The sequence below is a fragment of the Lepus europaeus genome, chromosome 8 (genome assembly GCF_033115175.1).
Source record: "Lepus europaeus isolate LE1 chromosome 8, mLepTim1.pri, whole genome shotgun sequence".
NCBI classification, from domain to species: domain Eukaryota; kingdom Metazoa; phylum Chordata; class Mammalia; order Lagomorpha; family Leporidae; genus Lepus; species Lepus europaeus.
Window position 1 is genome coordinate 130296783 of NC_084834.1, and position 20362 is coordinate 130317144.

The 20362-nt window shown below is 57.3% G+C and overlaps 1 protein-coding gene across 3 annotated transcripts in view; it reads left to right on the top strand.

The window, feature by feature from the left end:
* Positions 1–5999: 5999 nt before the first annotated feature.
* The window catches only part of TDRP (testis development related protein), a 55915-nt gene continuing 41552 nt past the window's right edge, over positions 6000–20362 (top strand). For all 3 annotated transcript variants that reach the window (XM_062198867.1, XM_062198865.1, XM_062198866.1), the window contains exon 1: positions 6000–6245. In XM_062198867.1, coding sequence (XP_062054851.1) covers positions 6141–6245 — 105 coding nt within the window. In that variant the 5' untranslated portion in view covers positions 6000–6140. The remainder of the gene's footprint in view (positions 6246–20362) is intronic.

Below are 20362 nucleotides of genomic sequence, written 5' to 3' on the forward strand. Positions count from 1 at the left end.
TTGTTTACAATGGGGTGTTTATATATATAAAATAGGGACCGGCACTGTGCTGTGGCAGGTAAAGCTGCCACCTGCAGTGCTGGCATCCCACATGGGTGCCGGTTCATGTCCCAGCTGCTCCACTTCTGATCCAGCTCTCTGCTATGGTCTGGGAAAGTAGTAGGAGTCCTTGGGCCTCTGCTCCAGTGGGGGAGAACCAGAAAGAAGCTCCTGGCTCCTGGCTTTGGACAGGCACAGCTCTGGCCATTGCTGCCAGTTGGGGAGTGAACCAGCAGATGGAAGATCTGTCTCTGTTTGCCTCTGCCTTTCTAACTTTGCCTTTCAAACAAATAAATAAATCTTAAAAAAAATCATTCACATGTATGCACACAGCTCTATAAAAATATACAGTTTGTTTATATGTATTATTCACACATAACTCTGTAATAGTGTGTATATATACACTATCACACACAGCTGTACAATACACAGTGTGTTCATGTATATTATCGCTCACACACACACAGCTCTGTATTACAGTGTGCATATATATACTATCACTCACACATAGCTATATAATACAAAGTTTTTACATACACTATCACACACACAGAGCTCTGTAATACACAGTGTTTATTTAACTATCACACACACAGTATACAGAGCTGTATATAGAATGTTTATATATACACTATGACACACACACAGCTCTGTATACACAGTGTTTATGTATACACTATCACACACACACAGCTCTGTATACACAGTGGTTATGTATACACTATCACACACACACTCTGTATACTCAGTGTTTATGTATACACTATCACACACACACTGCTCTGTAATACACAATGTTTATATATACACTATCACACACACACAGCTCTGTATACACAGTGGTTATGTATACACTATCACACACACACTCTGTATACTCAGTGTTTATGTATACACTATCACACACACACTGCTCTGTAATACACAATGTTTATATATACACTATCACACACACACTGCTCTGTATACACAGTGGTTATGTATACACTATCACACACACACAGCTCTGTATACACAGTGTTTATGTATACACTATCACACACACACTGCTCTGTATACACAGTGTTTATGTATACACTATCACACACACACAGCTCTGTATACACAGTGGTTATGTATACACTATCACACACACACTGCTCTGTAATACACAGTGTTTATGTATACACTATCACACACACACAGCTCTGTATACACAGTGGTTATGTATACACTATCACACACACACTCTGTATACTCAGTGTTTATGTATACACTATCACACACACACAGCTCTGTAATACACAATGTTTATATATACACTATCACACACACACAGCTCTGTATACACAGTATTTATGTATACACTATCACACACACACAGCTCTGTATACACAGTGTTTATGTATACACTATCACACACAGCTCTGTATACACAGTGTTTATGTATACACTATCACACACACACAGCTCTGTATACACAGTGTTTATGTATACACTATCACACACACAGCTCTGTATACACAGTGTTTATGTATACACTATCACACACACAGCTCTGTATACCCAGTGTTTTATATATACACTATCACATACACACTGCTCTGTATACACAGTGTTTATACACACTATGTCACACACACACAGCTCTGTAATACACAGTGTTTATATATACACTATCACACACACTGTTCTGTATACACAGTGTTTACACAGCGTGTCACACACACACAGCTCTGTATACACAATGTTTATATATACACTTTCTCACACACACACACAGCTGTGCAATACAGAGTGTTCTTTGGCCAGTCTCCCCAAGCCTACTCTCCACAGAGAACCAACATTACAGTTTGGGACAAACCATGTTCCGTTCTTCCATCAATTGCAGGTTGCATTTTTCTCTAAGTAGAGCCAGGACTGCAATCTAGGTCAATGCATGCAAAATTCTGTGTTCTTTCCAGTAAGTGAGATAACACACAGATTCACCAAATACCAGGGAGTCCATGGTGACCTCAGTCAACACCGGCTGTGGCTTCTGTCCTCACTTCCATATCATGGCTCAGTGGAGAGAATCTACTGACCATCAGTGACCGGCTAGGCGGCAGAACCTGTATGGCCAGGTGCGGAGAGGGCGGCTGTCCAGGGTGTTCCTGCCCTCAGTGCTGAGGGAGTTCAGGCCAGAATGGGTGCAGAATGGTCCAAAAGGGCGCTTTTTCAGATAGGGTGAATTGCCAGGCCTCAGGCGGGCACCATGGCTGCCAGAGGAAGAAGAAATAGCACAGAGACCTGTTTGCTCCTGACTGGGTGGGGCACCCCAGGGCCCCACAGGGTTTCAAGCCCCCATTGGACCAGGCCTGCAGGTGGGGGGCCCGCCTGGTCCTAACTTCCAAATCTGCACCTGAATAAAGCTGTCTTGGCTTTTAACCTGCCCTGGTCCTGTTGCTCTTAAAGTTTAGGGTTACCTCAGCTCTCTGATACGTGATCGCTCCCTGGACAGTGACGAGAACCCTCTGGGGACCAGGGCAGGTGCAGTTCTGGAGGGCGCCCCAGGGAAGGGCCTCACTCGCTGGACTCGGGCTGCAGAGTCGGGGAGGCCTGGCGGAACCCGCTGCCCCCTTCACAGGCAGCCTCCACTCACTGGCTTCGCTGTGTCCCGAGGCCGCTACAAAGGGTTCCTCGTGGAACTCGAACCCTCCTGTCCTCTAACCCTAACTGCCAGAGTAAACTCACAGAGCTGAGCCTCGTGCTGGCGCCGGCGCTTGTCACCGGGCAGAGGCAGGCTCTGCCGGGCGTGGGGGTGTTCCTGTGTCCCCTCAGCCAGGAAGACAGTCCACGCTGTAATTAGCTTCCTGGGCTGGATCTTGTTTTTGTTTTTAAAGACTTATTTATTTATGTGAAAGGATTACAGGGAGAGAGAAGGTGGGGGTGGGGGGGAGATCTTTCATCTGCTGTGGCTTCAATGGCCAGGGCTGGGTCAGGCCTCATCCAACAGCCAGGAGCTTCACCCGAGTCTCTTGTGTGGGTGCAGGGGCCTAAGGACTTGGGCCATCTTCACTTGTCTTTTCCAGGCCACTAGCAGAGAGCTCGATCAGAAGTGGAGCAACCAGGACACAAACTGGCACCCATACAGGATGCCGGTGTCACAGGCAGTGGCTTCACCCACTATGCCACAGCGCTGGCCCCCAGCTGGGTCTCTAACCATGACTTTCTAGATGCAGAAGTGGACTCATACTGACAGAGCTGTACTTTTGTAACTCTGGGTTGTGCAAAGTGCCCTTAGGAACTTAGCTGTGGAAGAATTCCAGGAAAGCCTGCAGGTGGCCCAGGTCGGCTGCTCCTCTCTCCTCTCTCCCTGGCCCTCTCTCCCCCCAGGGTGTTCAGGCCTGGCGAGCCTTGTCCTCCTCCTGATGGCCCTGGGCGGGCAGCAGCTTGCATTCCAGCCACAGTGGAGATCTTGGTGGGGTTGTGGGGAAGAGGGCAGAGAGACTGTGAGGAAGCCCCCGCTACCCCTCTTTTCCTCTGTGGTGTCTTGGGAGGGGCATCTGGTTTCTGGCTTTGTTGTTTGACCCCTGCCTATGGGTTTGACTTTTCTGCAGGTTGCTGCTGATAGCATGTCTGTTTGCATCCCATGTGACAAATCACCAGGCCCTTGCCCTCCAATCCCTGGAGTTTTCCTGGCCTGGAAATGGTACACAAGGGGCTGGCACCACGGTGCCATGGATGCAGCTAATGCTTGCCTCGTTTGAGACATGGCTGCTCCATCTGGGGAATGAATCAGCGGACGGAAGATCTCGATCTCTGACTCTCCATCTCTGTAATTCTGCCTTTCAAACAAATGAAATAATCATGAAACACACACTGTCCATCGGCACGCATATGCTCTCCATTTCGTCGGTGGAGTCGTCTCTGGCAGGCCCCCTTCGGGTTTCTGAGATGTTCAAGGTTCATGCCTGTTGGGTGCAGGAGTCACTGGGGGAGGGCACGGGCATGTCTGAACCTTTTGCCTCTGATTCCTGCTTCCGCCCGGGGAACCTGAGGGGGGTTGGCGTGATGGCTGCCACACTGCCTTGGTTTCCAGATGGCTGGTTGATGATTAATCTGTGGCTCCTGCCGCTTGGTTCTCGGACTGTTCCTGGACCCTCACCATAGCCTGCTGTGCACACCTGAGTCCACCGTGCCTTCCCACGCCTCGGGTGCCCTTGGGATACCCACTGCCCCCTCTCAGAGACACCGCAGAGCCCCCTTTCCCTGGGGAAGTATCACTGCTGTTCACTCTGGAAAGCCCAGAAGGGCTTGGAGAGTTTTTACAGAGCCCAGTGTTCTGGATTTCTAGATGCATGTGGATCTAGAATTGGTGATGCAGCCACGTGCCAGCTGGGAAGGTGCACAGCAGCCCTCGAGGCCACCAGCTCCAGGCAGCCTTCGAGGGCCCCCCCTCCACCCCCCGTCCAGGCCCTCCTGCCAGATGGCAGCAGGGCAGTCTGTGCATCTTACTGCTCGCTCCTGACTGTGCCGGGAGGCAGGAGTCCTCTGTGCTCTGGCTGCTGGGTGAGAGTCGGGACGGGTGCCTGGTGCTCACACACTCATTTCCATTCTGGAAAATACTCTCTGGGCAGCTGGGGTGGGCTGGGGCCACCTCGCTCCCTGTGAGTGAGATGGGGACCTGCCTTTGCCAGGGCAGACGCGTCCAGCGCCTGTGCACTGCACACTGCCCACCAGCCGCACCTTACTTGTGGCTACTCTCTGCCTGCATCTGAACACAGGACCTGCCCCCACCCAGTCTGGGACCCTGCCTCCTGTCCTCTGCCACCCTAGGAACTTCCTGCACACGCACAGCACCCCCCCCTTTCCCTGCCTCTGGTTTGTTTGGACACCCACTGTCCATCTGTCTGTCATCCATCCATCTATCCATGTGTACATCTACATATCCATCTGTCCATCCACCTCTCCGTCCGTCTGTCCAGTGGTCCATCTATCCATCTTCCATCTCTGTCCACCCATTTGTCTGTTTATTTGTGAGTCCATCCATCCATTCCTCTGCCCACCGTCCATCCATCTATCCATCCACCCATCGTCCATCTACCCATCCATCCAGCTCTATCCACCTGTTCGTCCATCTTTCTATCCATCTATCCGACCATCTGTCCATGTATCCATTCCTCTTTACACCCTTCCATCTTTCTGTCCGTCTGCCTATCTCTGCCCATCTGCTATGCGTCTGTCCATCTTTCCCCCTGTCTGTCCACCCATCCACCCAAACACCCTCCCACCACCGAGGCTGAGTCCAGGCCTTGGAGCCGCTGGCCCGGACCCCTCACCTGCCGCCCCACATGCCCAGGCCCTACACAGGCCGCGGGGTGGGAGCTCGGCCTTCTGGCCACGCCTCGCGGGGCCGCTCCGGCCACACCCCCACGCCCGGGGCCGCCCCCGCGCCCCAGGGGCCGCCGCAGGGCCGGGCATGCGCACTGAGCGGCTCCGGGACCGGAGGCGTTGCCATGGTAGCCAGGCGCCCGTGGCCACGCCCACCAGGCGGGGCGAGGTGGGGATGAGGGGTTCCTGGGGAGAGGCTACCGTGAGGCCTCCGGTCCTGAGGGCTGCGAGGGGCGGGGGGTCGCTCCGGAAAGGGGGCGGGTACTCCCTGGGTCACGGCGGGCGGGGCGGGGCGGGGCGGACCTGGTTCTGCAGAGGGGGAGGGCCGCGCGGGGGGCTGGAGAGAGGGGGTCTGGTCCGGGTGAGGAGCTGGGCCTGGCCGGGGGTGGGGCCGAGCCTGGTTGGGGGTCGGGCCTGGTCCGGGTGAGGGGCTGGGCCTGGCCGGGGGTGGGGCCGAGCCTGGTTGGGGGTCGGGCCTGGTCCGGGTGAGGGGCTGGGCCTGGTTGGGGGTCGGGCCTGGTCCGGGTGAGGGGCGGAGCCTGGTTGGGGGTCGGGCCTGGTCCGGGTGAGGGGCGGAGCCTGGTTGGGGGTGAGGGGCCGGCCGGGGGTGGGGCCTGGTGAGGGGTCAGGTGGGCGGGGCCGGCCGGGGAGAGGCGGCCCCGCCCAGCCGACTGGGCCCGCATCCCGCAGGAGCCGCAGCGCAGAGGAGCGCGGACGCGGGGACGCGCGGACGCCGGCGCTGCCCGAGCATGTGGAAGCTGAGCCGGGGTCGGGTGCTGCTGGACGAGCCCCCAGAGGAGGAGGACGGCCTGCCCGAGCTGCCGCCGCCCGCACTGGCCGCCGCCCCCGCGCAGGTGAGGGGCGGGCGCGGGGGGGGGTCCGGTCGGGTGAGGGGCACGCAGTGCGGGGCCGGGCAGGTGAGGGGCGCGCGGGTGGAGTCCGCGCAGGTGAGGGGGTGCTGGGGGTTCCGGGCAGGTGAGGGGGCGCTGGGGGTTCTGGTCAGGTGAGGGGCGCGCGGGTGGAGTCCGGTCAGGTGAAGGGGCGCTGGGGGGAGGGGCCGGGCAGGTGAGGGGGCTCTGGGGGTTCTGGTCAGGTGAGGGGCGCGCGGGTGGAGTCCGGTCAGGTGAGGGGGTGCTGGGGGTTCCGGGCAGGTGAGGGGGCGCTGGGGGTTCTGGTCAGGTGAGGGGCGCGCGGGTGGAGTCCGGTCAGGTGAAGGGGCGCTGGGGGGAGGGGCCGGGCAGGTGAGGGGCGCGCTGGGGGGGTCCGGACAGGTGAGGGGTGCGCGAGAGGGGGCCGGACAGGTGAGGGGGGCGCGCAGGCGGGTTGTTGGGGCGGCCGGCAGAGCGCAGGTGAGGCCACTCGGGCCGGAGGGCAGGGCGGGCGAGGGCGCAGGTGAGGTCAAGCTCCCGAGCGCAGGCTGAGTCCTTGACCCCGGGCAGCAGCGGGCTCCCCGCGGGTCTGTGCTCTCGGGGATGCGTGCCCTGGCTGCGCGCACCCCGACCCCCGCAGGGGAGTCCGGGACGGCGCGGTGAGGCGTGGAGCGGCGAAGCCCTCCTCCGCGGTCCCAGCGTTTCCTCCTGAGCCTCGGCTTTCGGGGGAGAAGCCCGGGCCCTCTGCGGAGAGCTGAGCGCCGGCCAGGTGCGGCCGGGCGTGGAATGGCCACAGCTTCTACCCCGGGGGCCCAAGTGGGCCCGTGCGCGCCGCCTCTTTCCCGGGCTGCCCCTTTTCACCTGCGCTGAAACGGAGGCCCCAGAGCCGTGCGAGGGTCCTGAGGTTTGCGGGTGCTGACGTCGGAGTCCGGCCGCACCCTGCCCCCAGCACTGTGGCGTCCCAGGCGGGGCCCCCTGGCTGCAGCCTCTTGTGCGGAGCCGGTGTTCCGGGTGCTGCCAGCTCGCGCGGGGCGCGGTCACCACCTGAACCTGCAGCCCTGGGTCGTGTGTGCAGCGTCCCCTGCGTTCTTCAGTCTCCTGTTTAGGGTCGTGCAGAGGCTGCGCCCCAGCTGTGGCAGGTGGAGGAGCCTGCAGCACCCTGTGGGGCCCTGCAGGCCCGGCCCGGGAAGTTGCCAGCAGAGGCCTCCATCAGAGCCACCTGCCCTAAGCTGTGATTGTAAAGTATTTCCAGCACGGAGGGAGTGGGAGACCCGTGCCCCTCCCCCAGCTCCTATGTAAGTGGCATCCCTCAGTCTCTGTTGACACAACTGTCAGCTATTTTTTGAAGATTCATTTTATTTGTTTGAAAGGCAAAAGGAGAGAGAGAGAGAGAGAGAGAGAGAGAAACTGTCCACTGGTTCACTCCCCAGATGGCTGCAGTGGTGGAGCCTGGAACTCCCATGAGTCTTCATGTGGGTGCAGGGGCCCAAGGACTTGGGCCATCTTCTTCTTCCTTCCCAGGCCATAGCAGAGAGCTGGATCGGAAGAGGAGCAGCCAAGACTTGAAGCGGCGCCTGTATGGGATGTGGGCACTGCAGGCAGAGGCTTAGCGCACTACACCACAGTGCCGGCCCCTGCTGCACTTCTGATCCAGCTCCCTGCTAATGGCCTGGGAAAGCAATGGAAGATGGCCCAAGAGCTTGGGCCCCTGAGCCCACACAGGAGACTCCGATGAAGCTCCCGGCTTCAGCCTGGCCCAGCACTGGCCATCGCAGCCATCTGGGGAGAGAACCAGCAGGTGGAAGATCTCTGTCTGTCTCTCCCTCTCTGTAACTCTTCCTAAATAAATAAATAAATCTGAAAAAGAAGGAAGTTGCAGACGGCCTTTGAGTGCAGGCGCCTGCGGGGTGCTTTGTGTCCCCGAGGGTGCGGCTGGATTTGCTGGCCATCTCTGTCCCCGTCCCTCTCCTGCCCCACTGTCAGGTTTGTTTTCCTGTGCTTGTAGTGGCTCTCTGTAACAACCTCTGTCACAGGCGCCTTGCCAGCTTCTCCTGGCAGAGTCTCCCGCTCGGGTGGCCTGTGTCTGAACAGTCGCCGCCTAGGCCCTCTCGGGTGGCCTGAGACTGAGTGGTCGCCACCCAGGCCCTCTTGGGTAGCCTGCGTCTGAGCAGTGCCTGATGTGTTGAAAGACACCGTGACACTTAGTCATGCTCTTAGTTTCTTCATGAGAGCTGATTTGTTTCTCAGAGCTAACTTCTGGAATTAGATTTTAACATTCAGGACAAGTCTACCATGAAAGGGGGAGAGGGGAGAGGGAGAGAGAGCGCCAGTGCCAGTGCGTCTGTCTGTCTGGGGAGTCACTCCTGAACCTGCCTGCAGCAGCCATCACCTGCTGCCTCCTAGGTGTTAGCAGGGAGCTGGATCTGAGGGCGTTGGCAGGACTGTGTCCCAGGCACACTGACACAGAATGTGGCTGTCCCCAGCAGTGGCGGAGAAAGCAGCCCACAGCTGGGTGCCCACTGTGCCACGTCTTGCTGTCTTCTAAGGAGGAACTGGCTCCTTGGGGTTCAGGGCCGCCCTCAGGAGACGAGGGGTAAGGCTGTGGAGTGGGATCGTGAGCTCACGCCCATCTGGCGTGAAGGCACAGCACTTGAGCAGAGAGCTCCTCTCATGAGTCTGATGGTTGCTGAAAGCAAAACCCAGTGCCGATGGCGAAGTGCTGCTCACTGCTGCTCATGTGTTAGGCTCTCGCCTGTCCCCTTGCCATTGGGGACGCTGTGTGTCATGTGTGTGCATGTGCCGTGTGCACCATGAGTATGTGTCATGTGTGCATGTGTTGTATGTCGTGTGTGTACCTCTGGTGTGTGTGTGCACGTGTTGTGTGTGCAAGTCATGCGTGTCATCTGTTGTGTGTGCAAGTCATGTGTCATCTGTGTACGGTGTGCCATGTACACACGTTGTGTATACGTCACATGCATGTATCATGTGCATGTCACATATGTGTCATGTGTATGCAAAGTGTGTCTCATGTGTGCCTTGTACGCATGTGTGTTGTGTGTGCATGTTGTGTGAGTGCTGTGTGTGCTTCTGCATGTCATGTGTGCATGTGTGTTGTGTGTGTGTCATCTGTGTGTGTCTCCTGTGCCTCTCCTGTGTTTGCACACTGGCTTCTGCTTTCGCATCCCCCACGTGGGGCCTAGAATTGTTCCTCTGTGAGGTGCTTCCTGTCTGAGCTTGGCCAGCTGAGGAGAAAAGATGGGTTTTGAGACCGCATGGCGTCCGTGCTGTTTCGTGGACGCACCAAAGGCTGTTGAGCTGGGCCTCTCCTCACGGGCCCTGGGGTTGTCCAGCCGTTTCCTCTGCCCTCCGTGTTCTGTGCAGACAGCGGGAGGGGCGGCACACTGACCGTGTGGACGGGTCGTCAGCCGGGCACCAGCCTCAGAGTATGGCCTTGAGCTGTTGGCCTGTGTTCCTGCTGAGAGGCTGGGACGTGTTCTCGGGGGCTTGCGGAAACAAGGAAGGAAGGAAGGAACTCGAGGACTATTTCAGGTGTTTTAAAGTCAGACTTGGTGCAGGGCAGGGTCCAGGGCGTGACCGTCCACGCTGGCCCCTGCTCTGTGCTCCCGAGTGCAGAAAACCAGTGTGCCACGTCCTGGCCTGCGTGATGGATGGTGCACAGGAAGAGCTGGGCCTCCGGACAGAGCGAGGCCTTTGTGCCTCCATCCTGTCTCCTACCCCCCCACCCCCGCCTCCAGAGCGGACATTCCGCTACTGTTCTCATTACTTCCCTCAAAAATAGAAGCCAGGGTACACGCTTACGCAGAAAGTGACGGTCGGACTTGGTTCCTGGAGCCAGCCTTGTGGAGGAGAGAGGCCTCTGGTCTCTTCCTCGTGCTTAGGGTCCTCAGCCCGGGCCTCCCCACGCCCCCTGCAGCCCCCACCACCTCATGCACCATCCCATTGGGGCAGGAGCAGGAGCAGGGACGCATTCTGTTTCCAAGGCTGGTCTCCCGGGGTGACCTTCAGGGGCTCGCATCTCTGGTTCTATTCCAGACCACGGCTGTGGCGTCAGGGGGGCGCCTGCAGGTAGAGGGGCAGCAGCGGGTGGGAGCCGTCTTTCCTCCGGTGTCTCGTGTGGTGCTTGAGGAAGGCTACCCCCAATGGGGAAGGTGGTGCCTTAGTGTGGCTCAGCCGTCTGTCACCATGTTATTGACTGTAGGATACAGCCATGGTCAGGCATCGGTGTGCTTCCATGGAAGTGCCTGGGCCTTGGTTTCTGCTGGCCTTGCTTGGCACAGCTGGCCCAGCCAGGCTTTGGGAGGGGAGAGCAGCCTGGCGCCCCTGGTGCCGCTGCAGCCCTGACTCTGGTCAGTGCCACTGCTTGCCGTGGGAGGGGACGAGTCACGAGGCAGGAGGGCAGCCGGGTGAGGCCTCGAGGTGATGGGTGGTCAGCGCCTTTGCCTGCCTAGCCCAGTCTTCACAGAAATCCTGCTGAGTTGGTTTGGTGAGAATCCTCTGACGCTGACCTGTGTCCCAGCCACTGACCTGCCTGTGGCAATATTGTGCTGGGCTTCTGGAGGAGCCTGGCTGTGGGCCCTCCCCCACCCCCTTGTGACTCCGCTGGGAGATGGGTTTAAAAAGTCTGCCAGCCCCCCCCCCGACACATAACAATGCAACACATGACACACATGCACACACGAGACATGCACATGACACATGTACACACAACATGCAAACACAACACGCACCCAGATGACATGCACACAGATGACACACTCACACACACAGCGTTTGCCAGCCCAGAACATTCCCCATGGAGCTTGGAGGGGAAGCAAGGGTCGGACTGTGGCCGAGCATCTCACAGGCACAGGTTGTCGCGGGATCACATGTGGTCATCCTGGCTGGAAGAGGAGTGGCATGTGGAGGGCCCTTCTTGTGGGCCAGGACAGAGTGACGGATAAAGCCAAGCCCCCTCCCCCGGCTTCCGCATGGCTATGTGGTGAGCGGCTCCGTCAGAGCTCTGGTCGGCTGCTTTACCCCCTGGGCCCTGGTGATGGCTGACGTCCCTGTGACGTGTGCGTAGAGTGCACCTGTCTCTCTGAGGTCTGGTCGACGACAGGTGAGAAAGGACTTGATCTGTGTCAGTGCGGGGCCCCTGGGCCCAGGCTGAGGCCTGCAGGTGCTCATTGGGCAGGCAGAGGAGGCCCAGGGGCCCAGGCTCCGCGTCACCTGGCGACAACCCCTGTGCTGGTGTGTGACATGTGGCTGAAGGGCCTGTGGCCACACCTGGGAGAGCAAGTGGCTCTGCAGCCGTGGCAGGTCTGGTTTGTGGCTACATTCAGATTTGTGGCTGGAGACACTACTCCTTTGTACCATGGTCTTCGAGACGCGCGTCACAGCCGAAGCAGATACTGAGTGAGCTCGGTCAAATCTGGGTGGTGAGTTCTGAGGAAAGGGACTGCAAGAGAGCAGGTGTGGGGCCTCTTCCCTCTGTCCAGCACACTGGGTGTGAGGCCTCCTCCCTCTGTCCTGCACACTGGGTGTGAGGCCTCCTCCCTCTGCAGCACACTGGGTGTGAGGCCTCCTTCCTCTGCAGCACACTGGATGTGAGGCCTCCTTCCTCTGTCCAGCTCTCTTGGTGCGGGGCCTCCTCCCTCTGTCCTGCACACAGGGTGTGAGGCCTCTTCCCTTTGTCCTGCACACTGGGTGTGAGGCCTCCTCCCTCTGTCCTGCACACTGGGTGTGAGGCCTCTTCCCTCTGTCCTGCACACTGGGTGTGAGGCCTCCTCCCTCTGTCTAGCTCCCTGGGTGTGAGGCCTCCTCCCTCTGTCTAGCTCCCTGGGTGTGAGGCCTCCTCCCTCTGTCTAGCTCTCTGGTGTGAGGCGTCCTCCCTCTGTTCAGCTCCCTGGGTGTGAGGCCTCCTCCCTCTGTCCAGCTCCCTGGATATGAAGCCTCCTCCCTCTGTCCAGCTCCCTGGGTGTGAGGCCTCCTCCCTCTGTCCAGCCCTCTGGGTGCAGGGCCTCCTCCCTCTGTCCAGCTCCCTGGGTATGAGGCCTCTTCCCTCTGTCCTGCACACTGGGTGTGAGGCCTCCTCCCTCTGTCCAGCTCTCTGGTGTGAGGCCTCCTCCCTCTGTCTAGCTCTCTGGTGTGAGGCGTCCTCCCTCTGTCCAGCTCCCTGGGTGTGAGGCCTCCTCCCTCTGTCCAGCTCTCTGGTGTGAGGCCTCCTCCCTCTGTCCAGCTCTCTGGTGTGAGGCCTCCTCCCTCTGTCCAGCTCTCTGGTGTGAGGCCTCCTCCCTCTGTCCAGCTCTCTGGTGTGAGGCCTCCTCCCTCTGTCTAGCTCTCTGGTGTGAGGCGTCCTCCCTCTGTCCAGCTCTCTGGGTGCGGGGCCTCCTCCCTCTGTCCAGCTCCCTGGGCCTAAGGAAGGTTGGGGAGCCCGGACAGGACAGCAGTGGACGTGTCATGGGTCATGCAGGGTTTCTAGGAGCTGTGCTGGAACGTCCACAGAGTTTAAGGTGGAACTGGTGATGTGACCTGCGTGGGGGAGCTCGCTGGGGCGTGCTCCGTGTGTGCCACCATCATGTTCCTGTGCTTGCGGGATCTTCCTCCGCAGTGCTTGGCCAGCGTTGGCTGGTGTGAGTTTGCAGTTGAGGAAGCAGACCGGTCCATCCCAGTTGCTCTGCGCACCGTGAGACGTTTCCCAGTGGCAGGAATTAGGGGTGCACTTGGACCCGGTGTGGGATGCCGTGTTCCGTGTCCCTGGTCCCCAGTTGCAGTCCCAGCTCTTCTGTGCCTCCAGCTTCCTGCCCGTGCACACCCTGGAGGGTGGCAGTGAGGGCTGACGTGGCCGGGTCCCTGGCACCCACCTGGTGCACCCACAGTTAAGTGACTGGCTTCAGCCTGGCCCGTCCTGGGCATTTGTGGAGTGAAAAACGTGTGCTGGGACATCTCTGTCTGTCTGTCCCCGCCTCTCACAAGACAGAAATAACACAAATATGAGAGTTTTCCAATAAACAAAATTGAGTATTTGTTTTTAAATTGAAAAATAACAGTTCAGTCCCACTGGCCCTGTTTCAGGTCTCCAGTGCCTTCTCCAGCCAAAGCGCAGAGCCCTAGAATCTCTCCCAGATCCTGAGCCCCTGGAGGAGTGGGCTGCGGGGATTCCAAGGCCATGCCATGTGCTGCTGTCGTGGCCGGTGAGGGCCTGGCGTGCTGCTGTGTCCTGCTCACCTGGAGTGTCAGCGTTAGACGCTGAAGTGAATTTAAGAAGAATGGCTGAGTCACCTGGGCGGTCCTCACTGGAGCTGCAGGTGCATGACCCAGAGTTGCTCCTCTTCCTCAGTCTGTGTCAGACCCTGTGGGTTCTACGTGTCACTCAGGCTGAACCCTGGCTCGCTGGGCTGGGGCCGGGGCTCCAACCTGTGCCTGTGAGGTGGGGCCCACAGTGAGGGGGAGGTCACAGCATTGCCCTCTGGTGGAATGGGGCCTGTGTTGGGGGCTCCAGGGGACCCACACTCCCACAGGAGCCGCCGTGCACAGTGGTCGTGGGTCTTGCTGTCTGCGCCGTGTGGAGCTGGGTGTGTCGGTGCTGTGCATCTGCTTTGGCTGTTTCTCACCTTGGCTTTGAGGGACTGCAGCCACTGCTAACACCAGGAAACAGCTTGGGTGTGGGCAGGGGGCTGGACAGCAGCGCGTGCAGGGCCCAGGGGGAGGCCCTGGACCAAGGTGGAGGAGGGGCCCCAGGGGTTCAAGATGTTAGCAGATGTTTACTGAAGAAAGTGAGCTGCAGTTTAGCTTTATAATCTTGTGGATGGGAGGCAATCTTTGCAAATGCTGCCTCAGTTCCAGCCTTGGAGACTGCGTGGAGCCCTTCTGACTGCTTCCTGTCTGCACAGTGGATGAAGGGTTTACCCAGCAGTTACTTTTGTATGACAGTGTTGTTTGAGAGGAAGAGCGGCTACCCCCACAGTCCACTGGCTCCCTCCCCAGCAGCCTGTAGGGGTGGTCCTGCTGCCTCCCGGGATCTGCGTTGTCAGGAAGTTAGAGTCTGGCTGGAGCCCAGGAGCTCAGCCGGTGTCTTGGGCACAAGATCGCGTGCCTGCCCTGAGCCGCTGCTGGTGACTGGCTGTGTGTTGGCTGGGGGGTGGCCGTGCAGCCAATGACCCTGCTGTGTGCTGAGAGCATGCTGTGGCAGACCCTCACTAGGGGTCTCCATTACTTGGGGGATCTGGATTTGCAGATTCAGCTACTTGCTTACCATTTAGGTACAGTCCTCCTGTGCTCTCACTGGAGAGCTGAGCCCTGGCCAGCTGCACTGAGCCACAGGTGGCAGCTCGTATCCTGTCTGTGACGGCTCAAGTGCTGTCTCCGTGCCCTCTTTTGGAGGTTCTGTGTTCCGAATGCTGGCTTGCTGTTGTCCTGTGTCTCCGAGCACAGGAGACCATGACTCACGTCAAACCTGTCCTGGCCGCTGGCCGTGAGTTCGGTATTAATGAATCGTGAGGCAAGGCCAGGAGGCCGTGGGTGAGAAGGCCTAGCTGGCGTTGCCCCTGTCACTGAGAGGGTTTGGGGCAGCTGCCATGCTTCTTACGCTTGGGGAGCGAGGGGCGGCTGGTGACTGTGATGTGACGTGGAGCCCAGCTATGGATCTGTGGTCTCTGCCGTATCATCATTGCCCTCACGGTACGAGTCATGGTCCGTGTAGGATGCTCTCTAAAACTGTTTCCAAATTCTTACTTTTTTATCTTCAGGAATTACTGAGGGCTTACAGGGTTGGTGTGTTCAGAGCATTGATAAAGGCACAGTGGGAAGTCTCCATTGCTAGGCCCAGAAGCAAGCAGCTTGGAGCTCATCCGCCTTCTTCCTGAGCTTCCATCTGGTTTTATTTACACTTTCCCATTTTTATTTGAAAGGCAGAAAGATGGAGAGAGAGACAAAGATCTATTGTCCGCTGGTTTACTCTCCAAATGCCTGCAGAAGCTGGGGCTGGGTGGGTCTGTGTCTTCACTTGGGTGCAGAAATCCAGTACTGAAGCCATCACCTGCTGCCAGGCGAGACGCCAGGCGATGCCCGGGTGTGTGTTCACAGGGAGCAAAGCAGGGCTTTGAACCCAGGCCTGCAGTGTCTGGTGCAGGTGTCTCACCCAGCATCTCCCCTGCTGCGCCACACCCACCTGTGAGCTTCCGTTTTGTTAACAAGTGTGCATTATAAGTGTAGCTCCAAGTGCTTGCACATAAATTGTCTCATCAGATCTGTTATCTCCTTCCGGGAGGAAATGAGTGACGACTGTGTATTGAGGAGCCGGCATTAAGAGCTGTGTGGTCGCATGTGTATCTCAACCCTGGCAGAGCAGAGAGGCCACAGGCACATGGGATTTGTTGTACCCCCATCCCCGCCATGGGGCCCTGCAGGTGCGTCTCTGTCACCCCCCACTGTGGGGCCTGCAGGTGCGTCTGTGTCACCCCTCCCTGGCACCATGGGGCCTGCTGGTGCGTCTGTCCCCCCTCCCTGGCACCATGGGGCCTGCTGGTGCGTCTGTCCCCCCTCCCTGGTGCCATGGGGCCTGCTGGTGCGTCTGTCCCCCCTCCCTGGTGCCATAGGGCCTGCTGGTGCATCTGTGTCACCACTTAGACCTCCTAGTCCCTTGCAGGGCTCTGCTGTGACTGAGCACAGACGTGTAACCCTTTCTGAAAACAAAGCTGTTTCATATTGGTGGTGGTTTTAAAAACAACTGCAGGCTTCCCCATAGTATAACTCAGACATGTATTGTCTCATGTAGTGAGGTGTTCCTAGAAACATAAAACTTCTCATTTTGTTACAGGGAAAACTGTGTGTCCCTATGTGTTTCTGATACCACCCAAACCCCAGTGCCAACCGGTGTCCTGCAGTTGAGCTCAGGTCTGGGCCCACTGCTGAGAATTAGCACAGACCCCACAGATTAAGGTCCCAGACCCACCAGATGCATGCACATCAGATGCCAGCTGCAGCCTGGTGCCCACGTCTTTGCCTGGGGCGTGAGATACGAGATGGTGGGAGGGGAGGCCCAGGCCTTGCTCCCACGTAGGCCGGGCAGAACAACAACTGTGAGTGCGGAGAACCAACCAGCTGAGAAGTCTGAGCACCCAGGCAAGCACGAGCCGGGGCAGACTGGGAGCTGGGGCCACGGTGGTGTCCTAGCCTTCTGGGCACTGCCTGATTGGCGGGGCTCTGCCTCTCCTGACCAGAGAAGGAGAATCAGAGCACCAGTGCCGTGGCGGCGCCCTAGGTGGAGGTAGGCACCACCAGGCTCATCAGGAGGAGCCCTCATCTCCTAACTCTTCCCTGAGGCTGGGCTGGGGCCTGGGGGCCCTGACAGAGATCTCAGCAGATTGTTGCAGTGCCAGACAACCTGCAGCATCACAGCAAATCCCAGAGCAGTCCCGAGATCACAAGCAACTGAGCAGACACCAGCCAGCCTGTGCGACTGCGAAGACAGAGAGCAGACACCGCCCCAGGGTCGCTCCCCAGACCCTGGACTCACGGGATTTCAAATGATCACCTTGGAGTTCAGGGTGACGCAGATGACAGACAGGTTGGCCAAGTGAAATCAGAAACAAGGTGCACCAACAGACAGAAACGGTGGAAAGAACCAAACACCATCTGGGGAAGGAAAAGCTCAGTAGAGGGAGAAGAGAGTGCGTGAAGTTCACAGGTTTGAAGTGGTCACGTCAGAGGAGGAGTACATACAAGGGAGAAAGCTTATGGACTCACAGTACACATGCAGTGGACCAATCCCGAGAGGAGGAGGGAGGAAGGACGAGCTTAGCCCCAAAGGAGCTGGGCACCATTCCAAGAAGTCCAGAGGGCTCCAGCAAGGATGAAGTCAAAAAGCCTACAGCCAGATAGGCTGTCACCCACCCAAGAGCTACAGCTGTCTCCCAGCAGAGGCGTGCACGTGCTGAGAGCAGCGGGGGCTGCAGGCCAGGACCCCGAGGTGGCAGAGAGAAGGACCTCCCAATGAAGGCAGAGGACGTCCGTGTGTACCACCTGCCTCGTGAGAAACACTGGGAGGATGTGGACAGCACCGTGGGCAAGACCAACCTGGAAAATTGCAATACAGGTGAACACAGGATTCTGTAATACCACCTGTGACACCAGTAAACCACTGTTAGTTCTAGTACAGCTCTTAGAAGGTGAAATATGCTGGGGCCGGTGCTGTGGCATAGCAGGTAAAGCTACCACCTGCAACATCGGTGTCCTATGGGTGCTGGTTTGAGTCCAGCCGCGCCACTTCTGATCCAGCTCCCTGCAAATGGCCTGGGAAGAGCTGCAGAAGGTCCAAGTGCTTGGGCCCCTGTACCCTCGTGGGAGAACAGGATAAAGCTCCCAGCTTCTGGCTTCAGCCTTGGACCCAGCAGCAAGCTGGGGAGTGAATCAGTGGATGGAAGAGCTCTTTCTCTCTGTGTCTCTCTTTCAAATAAATAGATAAATATTTTAAAAGGTGAAAGTAAAAGAGTGACTGTATTCAGGGATAAAATATATAATTTGTGACATCAACACAAAGGGTGGAATGTGAAGGCACGGAGTAAATTACTCATTTAAAACAGACAATTTTAAGTAGAAGGTGTTTTGTGTAGTCCCAGGGGTGACCACAAGGAAGATCTCTGGAGAAGATGCACAAAAGAAAATGAGAAAGGAGTTGAAATCTGTTAGAAAAAAGGAAACAACGATGAAACAGAGGAAGGGAGCAAAGGAGGAACAGAATCAGTACAAGACCAGACCACGGAGAGCGAGGCGGCAACATCCGAATGGGGGGGGGGGTGGGACTCCATAGTCGAAAGACACCATGGCGGATGGATTTCAGGAAGGAGCCCTGGGCAGGCGTCTGGCTCAGCGGCTAAGCTGGTGTTGCCAATGCCTGTGTCCCCCGTCGAGGGCTGGGGTCTGAGACCTGGCCCCTCTGCTGTGTCCGTCGTGCTGATGCACACCTGTAGATGCCGTAGTTGATATTTCAAGTACTCAGCTCTCTGCAACCTTCTCAGCTCCTGCATTTGTCCCGGCCCAGCCCCAGCTGTTGCAGGCATGTGGGGAATGAACTAGTGGATGGCTGATCTCTGTACCTGTCTCTGCCCTTCAAATAAGTGACATCAATAAAAATAAATTTGAAAAAATAAGATCCAATTATATGCTATACCTAAGCTACTTTAGATGAAAGGACACACATAGGATAAACATTAAAATATAGTAAAAGATAATTCATGAAACAGATGTCCCCTGCTCTCCGTCCAGAGAAAGCCTGGTGACTGCTGGCATCAGACAGAGGTGGAGAACTTTCATAAGACACGAAAAGACGCCTGATGTGCAAGGGTCGGTTCAGCGGGCAGAAGCAGCGGTGACAGACCTCCCAGCCGCACAGCACCCAGATGCCCGGGGCGGACACTGACAACTTGCAGGGAGAAACAGCCGCACAGGGATAATGGAGCCTGTGGTCTTAGAAAACCCCAAAGATGCCACGGAATAAAGTTGTGACAAATTCCATATAACAAATTCCACAAAACAAATTCCATAAAGTTCCAGAATACAAAAATCTCTGTGCCAAAATGTATTTCTGTGCACTAACAATGAACAATCTGAAAAGGAAATTAAAAAAACAGTTCCACTTACAACAGTGTCAAAAAGAATAAAATGCTTAGAAATAAGCTTAGCCAAGGAGGTGGAAGTCTTGTACACTGAAAACTCTAAATATTGCTGGAAGAAATTAAGACACAAATGGAAAGAAATCTCATGTACATGGATGGGAAGACTAAATAGAGCTAAGGTGACCATATCACCCAAAGCAACCGACAGATTGAATGCAATTCCTATAAAAAGCCCAATGCAGTTTTTTGCAGTAGTAGGAAAAAACACTCTAAAATGTATGTGGAACCTCCAAGGACTCCACAGCCGGAAAAATCTTGAGAAGGAAAAGCAAAAGTGGAGGCCTCCCACTTCCCAACTTGAAAACTTGAGAGAGCCACACAGGACTGACATAGAACCAGCCCTAGAGACTGGGGAGGGGCTCTCTGAGGAGGGGCCTGTCACACAGGAGGGGCAGTGGGTAGGGGGCTCTCTGAGGAGGGGCCTGTCACACAGGAGAGGCAGTGGGTAGGGGGATTCTCTGAGGAGGGGCCTGTCACACAGGAGGGGCAGTGGGTAGGGGGCTCTCTGGGAGGTGCCTGTCACATAGGGGCTGTGGGTAGGGGGGCTCTCTGAGGAGGGGCCTGTCACACAGGAGGGGCAGTGGGTAGGGGGTCTCTCTGAGGAGGCAGCAGTCACACAATAGGGGCAGTGGGTTGGGGGGCTCTCTGAGGAGGAGCCTGTCACACAGGAGGGGCAGTGGGTGGGGGGCTCTCTGAGGAGGGGCCTGTCACACAGTAGGGGCAGTGGGTAGGGGGGCTCTTTGAGGAGGGGCCTGTCACACAGGAGGGGCAGTGGGTGGGGGGCTCTCTGAGGAGGGGCCTGTCACACAGGAGGGGCAGTGGGTAGGGGGGCTCTCTGAGGAGGGGCCTGTCACACAGGAGGGGCAGTGGGTGGGGGCTCTCTGAGGAGGGGCCTGTCACACAGGCGAGGCAGTGGATGGGGGGCTCTCTGAGGAGGGGTCTGTCACACAGCGGCTTGGGTTGGGGGGCTCTCTGAGGAGGGGCCTGTCACACAGTAGGGGCAGTGGGTGGGGAGTTCTCTGAGGAGGGGCCTGTCATGCAGTAGCGATGGACAGTATCTCTAACCAGTGATATTGGGGAAACTGATCCCCAAGGAGCACAGGACAACATTGGGCCCGTGGCTTAGGGACTGAAGACCTGAAACCATAAAGCTAGAAGCCAGAGAAAGCTCAGGACTCTGGAGTTGGCAGTGACTTACTGGCTGTGACACGGAAGCCCAGGCAGTTGTGACGGTATCCCTGTTAGCTATTGCTGTGCAGCCGAGGAAGCTGGGAGCAGAGCACTGGGGTGCACACCCTCTGAGGCGGGGTAAGTCTCCCAGGTGTGTGCTGGAGGGAGCTCCCACCTGGCCACCTGGACGGAGGCACAGAACACTGTGGACAGAGGAAGAGGGAAAGAGGCCCAACTTCACCCTCCCCAGGGTGGCAC